The 19,691-nt window shown below is 39.1% G+C and overlaps 1 protein-coding gene across 1 annotated transcript in view; it reads right to left on the minus strand.

Annotated features, from left to right (window-relative positions):
• Nucleotides 1–220: 220 nt before the first annotated feature.
• The window catches only part of scn8ab (sodium channel, voltage gated, type VIII, alpha subunit b), a 71,355-nt gene continuing 51,884 nt past the window's right edge, over nucleotides 221–19,691 (minus strand). The window contains exons 22-28 of the mRNA XM_049576443.1: nucleotides 13,954–14,076; nucleotides 9,764–10,048; nucleotides 9,608–9,661; nucleotides 9,384–9,521; nucleotides 7,697–7,801; nucleotides 7,312–7,582; nucleotides 221–5,806 (exon numbers count right to left, since the gene is read on the minus strand). Coding sequence (XP_049432400.1) covers nucleotides 4,641–5,806; nucleotides 7,312–7,582; nucleotides 7,697–7,801; nucleotides 9,384–9,521; nucleotides 9,608–9,661; nucleotides 9,764–10,048; nucleotides 13,954–14,076 — 2,142 coding nt within the window. The 3' untranslated portion in view covers nucleotides 221–4,640. The remainder of the gene's footprint in view (nucleotides 5,807–7,311; nucleotides 7,583–7,696; nucleotides 7,802–9,383; nucleotides 9,522–9,607; nucleotides 9,662–9,763; nucleotides 10,049–13,953; nucleotides 14,077–19,691) is intronic.

The raw sequence follows: 19,691 nt of genomic DNA on the forward strand, positions 1-19,691 counted from the left end.
TGATTATTAGCAAAATAAAAGAAAACAAACTCCTCCTTTAGAGTGTCAATTTGTACCATATTGCTTAAAAATCTTACACACTGATATTCTGACAGTTGTCACATTCAATGAGATGGTTGACGAGCAACAAAGACATCAACATGGAGCATATTCTGCAAGACAGAGTGACAGTGATTAATGTTATATCCAAAAACGACACCAGCCAGAGGTGTAACTGGAAGGCTGCTTTATTGTTTGGAAATAGATTCGTGCTCAAATGAAGATATTCTTTCACTGATTCTCATTTAATCGTCCCATGTGGTTGTGCAACACACGTCCTCTCTCTGACTGTATTAGTGGCAAGAGATAATGACAGTCAAAAGATTTTTTTCTTTTTTTCAGTAAGCCTATTTTCAGGAAAGAAAAGAAATTTATCTCAGTCATGCTACAAAAGAATGGCCTCATATACCGATCGGTAAACCAACATTTTGGAAATGAACAGAAGTGTAAAACAGAAGGCAAGCTGTTCCCTTACTAGCCCAAGAGCCGGTAAACAGAACACACAGAGAGAGCACTTGTACTACATGACTCTACAAGATGTTAGTCCAGACAGTCTAATCTAGGTGGTGAGTTTTCAGTTTACAAGTTAATTTTGAACTCAATACATCGTTTCTATCGTGCTCCGTTTTGATTCACTCCCATGGGTTTTGAGATCCTCATTGCTGATTTTATTGACAGACTAAATAGGAAGCTAAAAGGCACGTGCCGTTAAGAGATATTGCACCATAAACAAACACACAGACAGTTAAGACAACTAACCCTTAAATCATTAGATATATCATATTGAAAGTGACAGCAAAATTAAAGATCAACTCCAAACTGCAGCAGTGTGTTAAGGGGAGACATGGAGGAGGGTTAGAGCTGAAACGAGCAAAAAATTGTCACACAAAGTGAGCTGTGGCTCATACTGGGGCACACTGGTTCACCAGTGGTTGCCTGCAAAAGGCTATGAGTGTGTGTGTGCGTGTGTGTGTTAGTATGTGTGTCTCCATCTGTATAATCTTTGTGTGTACAATATAGGAAACTAGGGGCAAGACATCTTCACACATGTACAAAAGGGTATGCTGGTAGTGCAATCCTCTCACCAAGGCAGGCTCCACAATTCTCAGCAAGCAGCCAGTACAACACCATGCATTGTACGCTGGTACCCAGTATGCAGAAGTCCTGGGCAGGCCAGAGTTTTGGTTATTCTCTGAACATACCACACAAAGAAAGAAGCATGAACAGTTACACTCTGTGGTTCTGGTATCACCTCAATGCAAGGAGTGGACAGGAGAGTATATATACTATATATATATATATACATATAGTAGAATATATATATAATATATATGTAATATAGCTCTGTATACTGTATGTATGTACTGATTTATACAGTTTTAAATACAATTTCTGCTTTTTAATATAGATTCTTTTAGCTTACTCTCCTCTTTTTTGTGAAAAGTGACTCAAAAAAATCTACTCCATCTAACAAAATGTGTCACAGCCTAACGAGTGTGACGAGGGGTGTCAGCTGGAAGCCATTCTATTTATGGTTATTAATATTTAGTGTTAGATTAATAGCTGTAGTTTTTTAAGTAATCCTGTATTTACAAAAAACTACACATGCCGTTAAAATAAAATAATATATTACATTATTTATAGTTTCTTAAAAAGTCCATTCTTCACTTTTGCAGTTTGTGCCGTATAGAACATAGCCTGAACTGTGTTTGTTTTATTATTTTTTTCCCCGAATGGATGTATGTGTGTCTATTTTTTTTTCTTTTTCTGTTTTTTCTTTTTTTAGGTTTCTTTCTGTAATACGCAACTGTATACCCATGGTGATCTTGGAGAAAATGGACGGCGGTAGCTTTTATGCTTATCATTCAGAGTTTTATTTGGTTCAAGGTAACACCCACACTGATTTTGGAGATCTCATGCAGCAACTGGACCATAGAACTTGAGAACGGATGAGGGAGTTATTCATAAACAGGAAGTGACATCACTGCACAACAGGAAGTGCAAAAGCCGTGGTGTGGTGCTTAGGCTCACAGTACCATTAGAATGCATCCAGTGCTCTGTTGGTTATTTGGTATTTGTTATGCAATAGAGCAGTATGAGGAAAAAATGGCAAATGAGAGGCTCAGAGCACGTGTTGTTGTTAAATACTGAAATCTGGGGCCTATCCGCTGAGCATGCCACTCCTGCTTCGGAAGGAATTCAGTGTGCTGCTCAAACCAACATATCCCAATTCACTCTCATGACATCTCCTCACAGTGTTTCCTATATCTGTGATTGCTATCGAGGGGGTGGGGGAGGGGGTGAACAATATTATTTTGTTTAATCGAAATTAATTGAAACCAGACTACAGTCCATAATGACTTAACCACAAATGTAATCTGCTATCAATATAAACACCGCCATTACAAGCGAGCGAAATGTTGCTGTTTCACTGAGATGCTTCTAGCCCTATAATTCTACGCGTCATAAGCAGGAAGCGCCAAACTGGCCCCTGACCGGGAGGCTGCCGGTTTAAGGCAGCCAGCCGAGATCATTGTCCGTCAACATGGCATAAAACACAAAAAGAGTAAAACATGATTTCATAAATACTCCCATCACATTCACTTGCATTTTGTTGCAGAGCTCATAATAGTACATCTATAATATCTCCTGAGAAAAAGGGATGGATTTTTCAAGCATTGCATACATTTCTAGGGTCTCTCTGTCGAAGAATGACAGCGAAAAAACTGAATGGGCAGGGCATACTTCACCCAATCCCACTCCATGGACAAAGGGCAACAAGGGATAACAAGGCAGATCTCTTTGGCTTCTCCACACACAATGTTCTCATCACCCATTCATTGTTTTCTGTTTCTCATTAAAATAGGATACAACCAACGCCTGACATGTTCTAGCACAAGACCCTCGACATCATCTTTGTTGTGGCTTATAAAAGTGTGTAAAATAAGACTCATTACCCACCAACACATGATAATTACATCAGGGATTAAAAAAAATTACATGTAAATAAGCTACATGACATCAAATTATATAAACTGAACAGTAAAACTCTTCTCAGCCCTTCCACAAAGGTCTAACCATCCACAGAGAAACATCACAAATAGATAGGAGTTTGCCATACCTGTGAAATCCCCACAAACCAACTGTAGGACTCCCAAAATGCCCGCTCACACAAAACTAAAGGCAGATGGTAATGAACATTACATAGGTGCATACAAATTATAAATATAAGCATTTTAAGTTTCAAAGTGTTTGCGCCCTTGAAAACATTGCAGACCAAATTAACAAACATTTCAGTCCCATGAAACACACACCATCCTTTTCCACATCTTACACACTCAAAATCTCCAGAGCAGCAAATAATTGTTTGGATTTCACCCACTGATCCACTGCGGTGGTATAACTCACCAACACATTCAATTCTTCTGTCTATAGAGGCAACAATTTAAACATTTGAGATGTGTCGAGTGATGAGATTAAAAATTCGGATCCATTTTAGATTATCAACCCCAATATCACTTATCTTTGTTAAACAAATGACTCTGAACTCTGAGCTTTCAAATTTTTAGACAATGTCTCAATCTTACAGTCGAGCCACTGTTGTGGTCTGAGTATTAGTGTCTTGTGGACTATGATAATTCATGCAAGATTTCTGATCAAAACATGCCATCATGCAAGTCATTTCTATGCATTGAACAAGCACAATTATTTATGTATTTGTTTGGAAATCTTTCTGAGTAAATGTAAGCCCTTGGCCCGAGTTGACCCCATAATAAACAGACCCTTAACCAATTGGTGTGAAAGCCCATGTAAAAAAAGCATTTTCGATGTGGGTATAACAAAGATAAAATGAGTAGAAGAGTTAAGTGACATGGGCAAAATGTTGAATATTGTTCTTTTTTTTGTCTGTTTGCATTTTTGCTGCTCAAATGAACAATTTCTAGCTTTAATAAAACAGAAAAGTACTTCCAACGCTCTGTCATTTATGTCTTTCACTCACCAGTCATCCTTCTGTTTGCTCTCGTGTCATTTTGCTCCTCTAATACATTTCAGTACTAAATGACACAGAAGCACTCATTGGCTGCTTTAAGAGGACAATTCTTCAGCATCAAGCAGCATCCTTGATTTTCCTTCACAACACTGTCTTCCATAGGAATCCATTACTTGCGTCCAGGCGCTGGATTCCTTAAGTGTTTTTTTTTTTTTTTTCCATTCTACCTCTTGGTGTAGAGTTTCTTTCTTGTCTGTAGACCAGTGGTAAAGTGACCAATCTGCCTTTCAGCAGACACAGACATTCCCTTGTCTGCTTTTTCATTCCCTTTTGTTAAGATCAGTAGTCTAGATACAACAATGTCACACAGTATGCTGATTATGTTTGGTTTGACTGAAGTTCGAGAGTCTCCAAGCTGTAACAGACCAAGCTGCTTCCCTCTGCATCAATATAAGAATGAAGTCTGTAAACAAAATTATTGAGTATTATTTTTTTCTGACTTGCAAATGAAATAATCTGTACATCTGTGTGGGTGAGTTTCCTCTCGCTTTGCTTGAAGTTACATTATTATAATTTTTATTGTTATTACTGTGATTATTATTCCAACGCTCTAACATTTAGATTCCCTGATGTCTTTTTGGTTTCTTCCTTTCTCTTTTCTCCCTCCCTTGCCCTCATTGTTGTCATCCTGTTTCTCCTTGTCAGGTTTGGTTACACTGTCATAAGAGGGCAGGGAGGCAGTTGAGGGGGTGCCCTCCTTCTTTTCTTGTTCTGGATTGCTCCCGCCATTCTCCACTTTGTTATTGGCTGGCTTGCGCTTACAGACGAAACCCCGCCTAGCCAGGTAGGAACGGTAGGCCCTTTGAATGATTCTGGCCGACACATCCTCCTGCTTGCGCCTCAGAGTGGTGGTGATTGGCTCGTAAGAGACCTTGGAGGGATTGGCCGCCACAAAACGCTCCTCCATTTGTTGCCTCAACATGTCCAACTCGCCACTGTCTCCCAGCACACGCTTAGTGAAGGCAAACAGGATGTCCAGGCAGTGGATACGGTCGCCACTCACCATAGGCATGTCCATGGCAATCAGTTCAATGGTGTTTGGCTTGGGGACTCGTAGTGGGTGTTCAAGTGCATCAGCAAAGTCAGAAAGCTTGGCATAGGTGATGAACTGGGATGCATCAGGGTCAAACTTCTCCCAAATCTCATAAAAGGTCTCAAAGTCATCCTCACTGAGTGGGTCAGCACTCTCCTCTGTGGCCACACTGAAGTTCTCCAGGATAATGGCGATGTACATGTTGACCACAATAAGGAAAGAAATGATGATGTACATAACAAAGAAGAAGATGCCCACAGAAGGGTTGCCACAGTCTCCTGTGGCAGGGGTGCCAGCATTCTCAAATTGGGGATCGCAGTCTGGAGGGTAGTTAAGAATGGGCAGTAGCAGGCCGTCCCAGCCAGCTGACGTGGTGATCATAAACAGGATGATCATGCTGTTGCCGAAGGTCTCAAAGTTGTACATGTCATCGATTCCAGCCCCGTGTTTCACATAGCCAAAGTTGGACATGCCAAAGATGGAGAAAATGAACATAACCAGGAAGAGTAGTAGGCCAATGTTGAACAAGGCAGGAAGTGACATCATCAGGGCAAACAGCAGAGTTCTGATTCCTTTGGCCCCCTTGATGAGACGCAGGATCCTGCCAATACGAGCCAGACGAATCACCCTGAAGAGTGTTGGTGACACAAAGTACTTCTCAATCAGGTCCGCCAGAAACATTCCTGAAGTTGAAAGGGAGGAAAAGGAGACACAATGTACATTTGGTTAAAATTTGGGGAATTTTGTTCTAGTGACTGCTTTACTCAAAGGGACAGTTCACCCCCAAATCAAAAATCCATATTTTTCCTCTTACCTGTAGTGCTGTTTATCAGTCTAGATTGTTTTGGTGTGAGATGCTGAGTGTTGGAGATATCACCTGTAGAGATGTCTGCCTTCTCTCTAATATAATGGAACTAAATGGCACTCAGTTTGTGGTACTTGAAGCGCCACAAAAATATATTTGAAAAATTCAAAAGCAGTCCAATAATCATGACCCGGTTACTCAAGATAGTCCACAGACCTTGCTGTGAGCAGTTTTATGTAGGAACTATTTTCTCTTTCCATTGAACTACACATCTACTGCTAGCTTTTCTAGCACTACTAAGCTAGCTAACGCCACAGCTCAGCCAAAGAGGATGTCATTAATGTTTACCTCTTGCACTGTCACAAGCACGAGCCTCTAGTCCATGAGTAGATGCACACTTCCTTTTTGCTCAGTGACAAAACAGTTCCTACATGAAACTGCTCACAGCAAAGTCTGTGGATTATCTTGAGTAACCAGATCATGATTTCTGGAAAGAGACATTGCTGTTGAGTTTTCAAATGCATTTTTTGGCAATGTGAGCACCACAAGCCAAGTGCCATCTAGTTCCATTATATTCAAGAGAAGGCAAATATCTCAATGGCCAACATCTGCAACACTCAACAACTCACACCTACCAATCTAGATTGACAAATGGCACTACAGGTAAGAGGAGAAATATGTATTTTTGATTTTGGGGTGACTGTTCCTTTAACATAATGTATTTATACAATATTATCATGCCTATAAGCAAGAACAGCGCTTTCATGGTTTTGTGCAAACTGTGGAAGAAATCAATAGAACCAAAGACACACTGTTAACAGTTTACATGGGGGAGAGTGTCTCTATGTAAATTAGTTGCAATAAATCTATTCACAGTGAAGTCTGTAGATTATCCAGACTAATGGAGGACATTTTACATTGGCTCCTTTTATTTATTGGCTTTTTAGTTTTACAGTTTGTTTTCTTGGTCTTTGAACATGGTTAATGATTTATCTTTTTATTTAATGATATATTTTGTTAAGGCATTTTGACTTGTCTGATAACTTTACAGCCTTTTGTCTGTTTTGGAGATATCTCAAAACCAAAATGAATTGCATGGCTTCATACCACTTGAGGAAAGTGACAAAATACCTTAAAAGTATCAAAGTATTATTTGACAGACAAATGGTCCACAGGACATGATTGGCCCCCGGCCAGACTTCTGACATGCCTGACTTAAAGCATCTGTGTGTGTGTGTGTGTGTGTGTGTGTGTGTGTGTGTGTGTGTGTGTGTGTGTGCCGTGCCTCTACAACCCATTTATATGGGCAATATCTGAGCTATTTCCAATCAAACAGCTTCACACCTCTTTTACCATTCATACACAACCCCTTTGAATACTTGCCCACAATTGAAAGGATGACCACAACCACATCAAAGATGTTCCAGCCGTTGGTGAAGTAGTAGTGACGCAGCGCAAAGAGCTTCAATAAAAACTCGCCAGTGAAGACCACAATGAAGATGAAGTTGACCCAGTAAAGCACAAGCTCTGTGTCCTCTGTTTGATCGTCTGTCTCTACCATCATGGTGACCATGTTGAGGCAGATGAGGATCATGATGGAGATGTCGAACACCTGCTGCGTCACAAAGTCAAACACCATGCCCTGAATGTTGTTCTGGGGAGAAAAGAAAGAAATGAAATGAGGGACATTTAGAGTCATTTTCTTACTCTTTAGAGGTTTCCGAATACAAACCTGCTTGGCAGTAAAGATGAAGAGTGCAATATTTACCGTAGGCCTAGGGATTGGTTTTTGTGGCTTCTTTGACCCTAGTTTCTTCATGGCATTGTAGTATTTCTTTTGCTCTTCTGTCATGAAGATATCCTGACCTCCAAAGTAAAGGGGCAAAAACAATTTGGTTACAATATGCAAGGATTAAGACCTTTTATTCTGTATGAATCCAAATACACTTTCACATTTCATTTAACTGTGATAAGTGGAATACAAACAGTGTTTCTTATATTTGTTTACAACGTTAGGATTCTGAGCTTAAAGTCATAATTTGACTTTTTGGGGGAATATGCTTACACGCTTTCGTGCTCGACTCTCATGTCTGTACAGTAAATGCGACACTATCACCAGCAGCCAGGTAGCTTAGCTTAGCACAAAGATAAGAAACAGGGAAATAGCCCAGCTCCTTCACTAACTCCCTTAAAACTCATTAAAGGAGTACTTAAGTCCCACAATAACAATTTGTAAATCAATTACTCATTCTGTGGTATGTAGCAGATAAAGGTTAATCGGGAGTACCAAGAACCGCTCACCAGCTGGACCAGTGTTCTCATTTTACAACTAAACAGTACACTAAAATAGGCAAGGCAGTAACAGAATCTTGATTGCCGTTACAAGCAGAAGGAAAAGTTGAAGGGACAGGATTTTTTTTTTCACAGACTTTCTGTCTCATGTACTTCTTTCAAACATATTGACAGTTTTGAGCAAATATGACAGGTTATTTTCAGAAAAGTTACTGACTGTATCTTTAAATTCTTTAAGAAAACTTTGCTTTTCTCACATGAACTCAAAAACAGAGACAAATCTTGATAAAGTGAAGTTAAAGGCAGGTGCATTTAACAACAGCAGCAGCTATATCAAAACTAAGGCTGTACCTGACTCAGAATTATGTCAGTCAAATCCAATTTGGCTGTTCAATACAAATATACAACAATTCGTTCCTTTTTTTCTAATACAGTTGGGTTTGGCAGGACGTTCAGGGTGACAGCGACGTGTAATACAGTAAGCAAGTCGCCCTTGAAGCTAATGTGTACTAACTATGCTAATGATGGATTGGAAATGTGCAACAACATTTTTTGCTGACACTAGATATCATACAAAAGCCAGAGAGTGCATCATAGGAAGCTGCTTTGAAAAGTAACGCGCCCTAGTGTTAGTGTTTTAAACAGAAAGGTTTTAGCGAAAATGCATGTGTTTGTACTTGCTTGTGTAAAGTACTGAGCATACGCATGGATAAATGAGATTGGTATTATACTGCACGAATTGTGTGAGAGTTTGTAAACAAATGTATGTTATAGTGTTGCTTTTGTTAAACGTGAACCCCTATTACTTCAGTTCACTGAGAATTTTCTCTGTTTATAGATTCTTTGTTGTGGAGGCATGTGAGAAAATAAAAGGTTTCTTCATGAATGCAACCTAACATAGGGTGAGTAATTGACATACGAATGATCACTTTGGGGGTTTAGTATTCTTTTATTTAACATTTTCCCTCTCTTCCAGTTGTTATGTTAAGCTCAGCTACCTGGTTGCTGGCAGTGGCTTCCTATTTAATGAACAGAAATGATAACAGTATTGGATCTTGTCATCTGGCTAATATCTAGAAATCGATTAAGCATTTTTTCCAAAACGATCTCCTCAAATAATCTACAAAGCAGCTTAAAGGTGAAAGTGAGGAAATCAATCTTATCTTTTTCTTTTGTTGGTTGAAGTTATCAATGATGACACCAATGAAGAGGTTTAAGGTGAAGAACGAGCCGAAGATGATGAAGATGACAAAGTAGATGTACATGTACAAGTTGTCCTCATAGACAGGCTGGTCCTCCACCTGTAACATGGCAAAAGAGAAAATTCGTACAAAACTGCACTACTAAACAACCTGAAAGTCCAACTTTAAAACTGCACAAAGCATACCCTTCTAGAATCTATTGCTGCATACATAATGTCCATCCAGCCCTTGAATGTTGCCTGTAAAGTGGGCAGACACATTGTGAAGAAACAGGTTAAATACCTGATATCACAGGAGAGAATCAAATGTCAGTGTCAAAAGTGTCACGAAAGGTTACTCACCACTTGCAAGAGTGCCAGGTATCCTGCACCCACATTATCAAAATTGATCTTGACGTTTTTCCATCTGACTCCACTCACGTTTGCATTAATGAGTGCAAAACACTCCGTTTTGTTGTTGACTACGTCGGGGAGGAAGTTCTCCTCAGCTGTTTCATTGAAACAGTAGTAATACTTTCCAGCAAACAGGTTGACACCCATGATGCTGAAGATGAGCCAGAAGATGAGACACACCAGCAGCACATTCATGATGGAGGGAATGGCACCCACCAAGGCGTTCACCACAACCTGAAGAGAACAGCAAGAAAACAGAGATGCTTTAACTTAGCTATCACACACCAACTGCATGTTCACACATACACATCAACACACAAATACAAAGAAATGCACTTTCTTTCCCTCCATTACAGGCTTTAGGTGTGTAATCTGATTTCTTGGCACAAGACGAAGCCATCACAATAAAATTCTAGGGGTGTAACAATACTGTCAGTTCATGGTTTGGCATGACACAGTTCAGAGTCATGGTTTGATGTGCTCATTATGATATTTGTAAAAACAAAAACAAAATGTGACTGTCCAAATGCTTACGGGGCCCCAGATTCAAACGTCCAAAAACACATAATTGAAACCACAAAATATCTCCATACTGCTCATCCGTAGTGATCCAAGTGTCCTGAAGCCCCGACATAAAAAGCGGTGCCCATGTCTCACCATTTCGCACAAGCACACACACATGAGCATGGTGCACAGGGAGGCAGTTAGAGCTACAGGCTACAGTGAGGCTAAAAACAAACAACTTTTTGTGTCAGGGCTTCAGGACACTTGGATCACTACGGACGAGCAGTATGGAGATACTTTGTGGTTTCAATTATGTGTTTTTGGACATTTAAATCTGGGGTGCCGTAAGCCTCCATTAGATGGAGTTGTGTTGCTACCCCCTCTCCCCTGGGATCTCCGCAAGTGATGTGAGGACTCTAAAACTTCACCTGAGCCTCCCTCGGCATATGGGTGAGTAGATAATGGCTGAATATTCATTTTTGGGTGCACTATACCTTTAAGACTAGTAATGTAGATTGGGCAATAAAAGATGTGAAATTTGAAATTCATTTATTAAACAACCAAGCTTTAAACCATAAACAATTAACATTAACATAGAAAATAATAAAAAAAACTTTCTGTTGCTGCTGTTATGTAGGTAGGATGCAGTCCAGTTCATCGTCTATCCGGTCACAAGCTAACACACCAGCGGCAGCTACCATCTGATACAGAGATGTTAAACGGTCCCAACAAACTTGTACCAACACTGGAATGGCTCGATTCTGTTGTTAAGCCCATTAATAACCATTAGCTAACTGTGTGTGTGTGTGTGTGTGTGTGTGTGTGTATGCGCACACATGCGTGCGTGTGTGCAAACACTCATCCACTTTCCCTAGGGCAGGCCTCATACTCCCACTGCAGTAGTCACGTGATGAACAGACAGAGAGCAACTGCAGGGCAAGGAGATGCTGAGCGAAGTAATACGCTGCACACAGCTCTACAATGAAATAAGATGTTACCCATTTTAAATAGTAAAGAAAATATAAAAGTCATGGTCACATGTAGGAGGTTGGGTGGCTATTACTCTATACTTTGAACGAATACTAACGTCCGAACGAATGCTCATGCCCAAATGATTACTAATGGGTTTTAAGACAGAGTCAAGCTGTTTCACTATTGGTGAGAGCTTGTTGGAACAGTTAAGCAGCTCTGTGTCGGATGTCAGCTTGTCCCCGATGGGCAGACGGTGAACAGACCGGTAGGAGAGCATCTCCGTAAACAATCCTTCAGTGCTGCATCTAACCTGTGTAACGGCAGCAACAGAAAGTTTGCTGATTTTTTTCAAATCGCACTTCAGCGTTGTTGGCCAGGTTACATTACTATTCTTAAGTTACTTTTTTTGCAAATACTCTATAATAATTTTATGCAAGTACTTGAATAGGAAAATTGGTTACACTGCTCATCCCTACTCCCAATAAGTTGGTCTTAAAACATTTTTTTCATTGTCATTTTTGTGCTACATTTGTCAAATAATAAAATCGTTTAAATATGAATACGTTGTTTTTTTAACAACCAAATTTTCAGCTATTTAAAATAAAACTGGAAAATTAAAAAACAGTTTAGTTAACAATGTGCTGATGCAGACGGAAAGCACATGTCCCTTTTGGTTTTCATTTTAAACTGATTACATTACAATCCATTTCAGCTCCACATCTATATAATCCCATTTTTGTATCACAATGTATTGTGCCACCAGATATTGTTACATCCCTTGAAAATGCAATTATTCTTTACCTGCATATCCAGGATTGTATGGATGTACTGAATAACTGTACACGATCATGTCAACAACTAACTGTAGCAGACAGTGACTCTCATGCTGAGTTAGATCTGCAAGGCTAATGTGACTAATAATACACTTTTACATTGAACATAGGGCTGGGCTATATCCTGATATATCGATATTGTGATATGAGACTAAATACCGTCCCAAATTTTGTATACTGTAATATTTTAAGTGTTGTTTTTTTCCCCTTAGAGGCTGCATTACAGTAACGTAATTTTCTGAACTTACCAGAATTTGTTGTTATTATTTTATTCTAGCTGTTCTATTATTTGCCTTTACCCACTCAGTCATTTTATCCAGTATTTATCAAAAATCTTATTGTGTAAATATTTTGTGAAAGCACCAATAGTCAACTCTACGATACTGCGATATCACAATATCAATATAAATTTATTTGTTCAAAAATATGGTGATATTTGATTTTCTCTATATCCCCCAGCCCTAACTAAATGTAAAGAAAACACATATTGCCAAATATTCCCAAACAGTGTCTGTGTCTAACTGCTCCAGGGTCACAAATATTGCCAATTAAGCATAAAAATGTGATTTGTATAAATTATTCTGCACTAAACCAGAGTGTGCATATTGGAGGAGATAACACTAAGGTAGGAGGACACCTTAAGAATGTGCATTTCCAAACACAGAGGTGCCATGGTAACAGAAAGCCAAATAAACCAAAAACTTTACAGGCAAACATCAAACATCAAAAGTATCTAGGTTTCATTTCAGAGTTCTGCCTAAAAATATAGAGACAAAGCATCCACATGATCAGTTCTTAAAACTACTGCAAAATGGAGATCATGAAAATCATGGTGATGACATTCACTGAGGAGTGGTGAGCGAGGATGGCGAGGGGAGGGGGGATATGCAACCAGAAGTTTGTTGATCTTCCAGTGTGACAATGCCAAAGCCAAACTGTGATAAGATCAGATAACAGGACACTTGAGGCAGAGCAACAGTCAGTGGATGCTGAGCTTAGACACCGGCAAGATTTCTTTTTTTTTTCCGCCAAGCAACAACCAGATGCTGATCCAAGCCATCACACGTTAAAATAAAGATCAGAGGAACCCAATTACCGCTGTAGAAAGACAACGTGTCTTTCTTTTCAGTTCAGAGCCCACCAGGGGTCACGTGGTTACAAAATGATTGATGTGGAAACTGTACATACGGTCAAGGCTCAATCAAGTGTGTGCACTGTAAAATAAATGTGCACACAAAGATTAATTGACCATCTGCACAACTTTCTATATCAATTTGTTTGTCTATAACACGACAACTGGAGGGCTCTGTAGCTCAGAAACACTTTAATTGGCTTGTTTGCTTGGATTGCATGACTTCAGTTTACACTAACCCAGTGCTGTGATTCAGTTGAACAGCTTCTGTGTGATGGTTCATACCAACCTCTAGTTGTTCTCTCAGCCGGCACTGATCACTTCAGAGCTCAGGAATAATTATAACGTGTTGCATCATTCAGGTCAATATCCCTGCCATTGTTATGTGTTTCATAAGGCACAAGAGAGATTTTTTAGGTCTTTTGTTGTTATTTTAATGACTGCAAATTGCCTTAACATAGCACTTAATTTATAATATATGAAATGAAATATGATAAATCAAATCAGATGTATTATGACCATCTGAGATGATCTGCATCCATGCAAAAAAGCTTCTCACTGATAAAAGCTTTTACCTACAAAAATTTCCCTTTAGCGACATTTTTAAATTTTTTCTAAATTGCCATCTCTAGCATGCGTTGATGCTTTTATTTAATCGGCATGCAGAAGGACCAGCTGTCTGGTATCTTAGGTCTTACCCTCATCCCTTCAAAACGTGACAGGGCCCTGAGGGGTCTCAAGGCCCTCAGTGTCCTGAGTGATTTAATCGGGCCTAGATCGGAGTAGCCCAACGCATTAGCTATAAGGCTGACTATAGACACCTACACAGATAGGGACAGAAGGAGAGGGAAAGACAGAGGCAAAGGAAGAGAGGACCCACATAGTTAGAGGGGATATAGAGAGAAGGGTGGGCCCTTAATATACTGAAAGGATGGCTGAATGGTTATATACAGATATATATAAGTACATATATAGTTTCCATATGTGTAAGTATATGTATCTATATAACATAAGGTCAAACAGGGGTTATTACAATAGACAAAGGTCAATAAATACATGACCCAAGTTCTCTTTTTTCCTTTTTTATGTGTTTGTTTGCTTATGTTTGGTTTAGTTTGGCAAGCCAGTCTAGCGTGATAACCAGCTTAACAGCACAGTAAGCACACCTGGAAAGAAACTTGTGGTTGACACAGTGAGAGGGAGAGAAGATAAAGAGTCAAACAAAGGGAAAAAATTAGAGGAGAGATGTATTCACAAACACTAAATCAATGTGACACAATAATATACACACAGTACACAGTACAGAACAGTACAGTTTCCACACCAGAGAGCATCTTACTTAAAGAGGGGGAGAGAAAACGCAGAAGGTTGAGGACAACTTTCAGGGTTAGAAGAGAGAGGATAACCTGTGAAAGTACGAGTCCCAACACAGCACACAAACCTTACCCTGGACCCTCAAACACCGACCCCCTCAGTCCCTCTCGACAGCTGCACAATGTCTCTCTTAACTTAAAGAGAGACACAGTTAGAGGCACCTGCTGTGAGAGAGAGGACAGGTCAATATTAGGGTAGGGATTTGCATGGAAAGTCAGGAGAAGTTATCTGCACAACACACAAGCCAATTCAGAACATACTGAGATTTCCGCATATGTGAGGTTTTCTATTAGAGAATCAGTCAGGGGTTTGACAAGCATTGGATCCCATCACATGACCTGGAAAACTTGACTCATTTCTCTCTCATCACAAGCTTTATCTATACATTTGACTTCTAACAATAAAGGGTAGAAATAAGATACTGTCTTTATTTCTATTTCGGAAGAGAAAGTTAATTATATAATGTAGTTTGTTTCTTCAGTTCTTTTGGTAACAATTGTTGGGTCAATACAGACATTTGGGAATAAAACATTTTGATCAAAATGCATTGGCCATTATTACTTTATATATACAATGGATGGACAAATCAGCAGAATCACTGTACAATATAATGCATGCCAATATGACAAGACCATAGACTGAAATCTGAGGAATTGACAAAACCTCTATTGTGCAGTCTCAGCAACTACAAATAAGATTCACAAAAGTAGTATGTATTGGAGGGTTGTAGAGTGGTGCAGTAAGGAGCCCTAAAACCCAAAAATGAGTTAGCAGTTCTGCAGTCCCAGTTCCCTCGTCTCAAAGTCAATGTTTTCTTTGAATGGAGTTTTGGTTAGATGCCTGAAAAAAGATCTGTGATTAACACAAGCTTAAGAGACTTTCAAGTTTTGTTCTACAACATAAAATACACCAGTAAATACCCCAATTGTAAATTTTGAAGCTTACAGGTGTCTAAAAATGGAGGTTGCAACAAGTGGCTAAATGAGACTACAGAACGTGCCAAATACAGCTTTACAGCATTGTTATGGTTGTGACGTTGAAGTCATGTGACTGTAGTGTAGTTGGTTTATAGCCTTACATGAGCTTTTTATTTCTGGTGATTGCATTTATGCTTTGAAAATCATAAAAGTGGTGTTCATTTGAGAAGACTATCTTGCTAAAACAAACTTGTAAGTATCCTAAACTTGTGTTTGCTACAGAGCTTATTTTCTGCAGTAATCCAAAAACCACTGAAAAAATCCTGTTGACCTTTTGACAAGGGAACCAGGGTGATGCATACTTCCTTATCGACCTACAAAAACATGTTATCCCTGCAGCACTTTATTGACTGTATTTAAATAAAGAGCACGACAGCTGCACAAAAGTGAAGCCAAAACATCTCGCTCCCCCCCTGGTGGTTGGCTGCAGTATAGGTCACAAACCCCGCCCTCTTCATGTTAGAGGATGAGACATGGGCCAATCAAAAAAATTACATCAGATACATTTTTTTCAAAAGATGGTTTCTGTTATTTTAGGTACTTATTACGCAGATGTATGTTCCGGTGTTCAATTTTCAGATACGTTTGGTTTTAATTGTGATGTCAGGATTGACAGCTGTGTGTGTCAACTGGTGTCATTGGTGCTGCTTTGGACTGGTGTATCTGTGGGAACTTGAGAACACGGCTCCACTTCCTGAATGCTAAGATGCAGACTCTGGCTTCAAAAGTGCAAGATCATTTTTGTATAGCGGGAGGGTGTGAAGATGCGGTGTCCATCTTTATGTACAGTCTATGGTTTCTGCATTGCATTTGTATTATATTATATTATATTTGTCATCCTACTGTATGCTCTGTCCAAGTCTTGAATATTCAGCCGGGCTGTAACAGTGGACACTTTCAGCTTCTACCAAACGAGGTAGGCTGTGGTAAATCTCTAGGATGTGGCTCATTATCTAATCTTCTGTATACACTACAACTGATGAAACAGTGACAGCACACACTTGCACAATACATTTTCGTCCTGCTAGTGCTAGGTTGAATCCAGATGTTTTTTTGAGACCATTCCTGTAGTGCTTCTAAAAAGCCAAGGCTGTCATCAGGCAGTTGTGGTCAGATCTACTGACCACATTCACACTCCTGAAAGCATAACCTTATCAAGATCTGCCACCAGCAGGCCACAAAGTCAGCAACACAATCACAGAATCTGACTGCTGGATTTTCATTACATTTACACACATGTTCTCAATGGCATAAACCCTTTTTAATTGTAACAACCCAATGTCATTTCTACAGTAGTCCCTCAGGGAAAACAAGCATTTTCAGCCCTTGTTGCTGTAGTGGGCAAGTGTGTCCTTTGTTTGAAAAACACCAACCCACACTTGATGGAGTTAATGCTCCTAATTCCACTTTGGTCCATGGTTTACTGTGCAATTCCAGTCCAGTTGTTGGCAGTAATGTTCTTTTAGAGGGAAATTTGAGTATTTTTCAACCTAGACCTTATTTTTTTCCATGTTTTTGTGTCTAAGTGACCAATAGGAACAACATTTTGAAAATGGTTCAGCACTGAGAGGGCACTGCAGCTGGTAGCAGCAAAACAAGCTAAAATGTAACCACTCAGGGCATTTGGCGCCATCAATTTATGTTCACTGTAAGTGTTTGTTTTTGCCACTGACAGACTCAGAGGGACTTTTCCACATCGTGAAAATCAGCTAAATATTTAGCTATGACACTGAAAATCTTTTAGATCACCTTTGCACTCTTGCCCAGAAAACATCTTTACAAAACCAAATGGACTGTTGGCGATTGTGTGGGAATAAAGCAGCAAATCACTTCCATATGTTCTGGGGGTGCCCTTTGGTTGCTCCCTTTTGGACTAAAATTCATGGCATTCTTGAAACGTTTTCTCGACCAAAATAACCTTTGAACTGATGTACCTGATCAGTCTGGAGGAACTCGAATGGAGAAAAAAGGATAAATATCTGCTGGGAATACTGTTGGTGGCATGTAAGAAATCCTTAACCAAGAAATGGCTGAAAAGAAATATGCCTAGTGTTGATGAATGGATTGACATGGTTCATATTATCTATGTGATGGAAAGATTGACTTTCAGTTTGAAAACCCAGAAGGACATTTTTATTGAGAACTGGACAAAATGGCTGGTATATGTATCAAACATTAGACCTGACTTTGTCTAATAAGTACTAGAAACCCTGTGATGTGACTTTTACCCCCGCACTGTATTTTTATGTTTTTATTTACGTTATGTTATGTTTATCTTCTCCTTTTCTGCTTACGGTCTTCATGTTCAGTTGGTTCTGGATTTTGTTAACATTTTATACTGCTTCTATACACCAATAAAAAGAGAATTACAAAAAGAAAGAAAATCTTTTAGATAACACTTAGCCAGGCTTTTTGTACTCCAACACAACAAACTCTTCCCGGTACTCCTCTCACCAACTCTCACTAATGTTTCCACCATTGTCTTCCTGCAATAATTTACCTCTCATGATATTTCAGCATGAGATTTCTCCTTCAATAAGACTTGGTCACAATAACAGACAGACAGGATGGAAGGAAATGTGAAGAATAATGTTTTATTTCTCTATAGGTTCCTTTTCATAATGTTGTCAGACACTTAAAATAACAATCTAAGCCTGTCAGCGGGAGGAAACAAGCACTTTTACTGGACGTAAATTGATGGTGCCAAATGCCCAGAGTTTTTACATTGCAGCCAGTTTCACAGCTGCTGGCTGCAGTTGTCTCTCTCAATACTGGGCCAGTTTTAAAAATAATTGTTTCCATTAGTCACGTAGACACAAACATGGGAAAATAGGGTCCTCGTAGAAAAACACAGAAGTTTCCCTTTAAGATTTTTGAGGACAGACAATAATCAGCAGACATGAAGAAGTAGAGGTCTGTGACATATTTGACATTAATAATTATGTCCAAATACTGCACGATTATGGCAAAAACTCCAAAGAAGTTTATCGGCGCCTATCACTTACAATAAACTATCTTTTCTTCATAACTGGACTGATAGAAATAATACTGAATTATTTACATTGCAAAAGTCCTTTTAAGAATATATTTGAGAAATGTAAAAATGTTGATAGAAACCTTTTAAAATGATATGTTATTACTCAGTTACATATAGAAGACCTACATGCTAAAACTTGGTTTATGTGCTTTTTTAATTGTAATACTTGTTATACTCTATGGTTGATCTGTCAACCTACCTATATGTTCATCATTTGGAAATGAAATTAAATCAACAAAACATCTAAACTCGACAAAGACCTGTATTTGTGCAAGCTGCAGAATGTCTTCAAGTGTGTCCCATTAAGCTCTGATAAACTTCCACACGCTTGTGGTCTTAACGGGCACTGTGGCACTGACAGAGTCACTGGAAACACATCACACAAGTAGGCAATTGATTATTCCCAAATACCGCAAGTGTGGGTATTGGGACAAACCCAAAGACAAGGTCAAGAAACCAACAGCAAACACAACATGAATTAGTGCATCCTTTTCATGTGATAAAGGATGCTAGTACTGAATCACAGACAGACACAGTCAGGATGTCACAGTCAAGGACGGTGAAAAATTGGTGATCGAGGCACAACACAGAACACATCATCAAATATATGTAGGAGGATTAGGACATCAAGAAAAATATAAGTTCTCAGATTCATTTCAATATTTTGAGAAAAAAAAACTGAATTATGAGAAAAAGTCTGCTGTAATAAAAACTTATCATCACTAATCATTTAAACTGTATGTCATAAATAATTTGGACATTGTTTAAGGCATGCACGATGCATGATAGCAGATACAGGAGAAATTGGTAAGTAACCATCACGTATTCACTACTTTTTACTTTTTGCATGGTGGCATAACTTGAGAACATTATACAGTAGGGCAGAGTTATTTTCATTTGGGAATTTAGACAACACTACAAAATGGCAGGCAGACAAAACAGTGGACTATGCTGTATAGTCAACAGACACCATATGACTCTTTTCATCAATTGATTTTTGTTTTCCAGAAATCTGAGATAATTCTCTAAACTTCAATATTTTTCTTAA

Source organism: Epinephelus fuscoguttatus, linkage group LG1 (assembly GCF_011397635.1).
Source record: "Epinephelus fuscoguttatus linkage group LG1, E.fuscoguttatus.final_Chr_v1".
NCBI lineage: Eukaryota > Metazoa > Chordata > Actinopteri > Perciformes > Serranidae > Epinephelus > Epinephelus fuscoguttatus.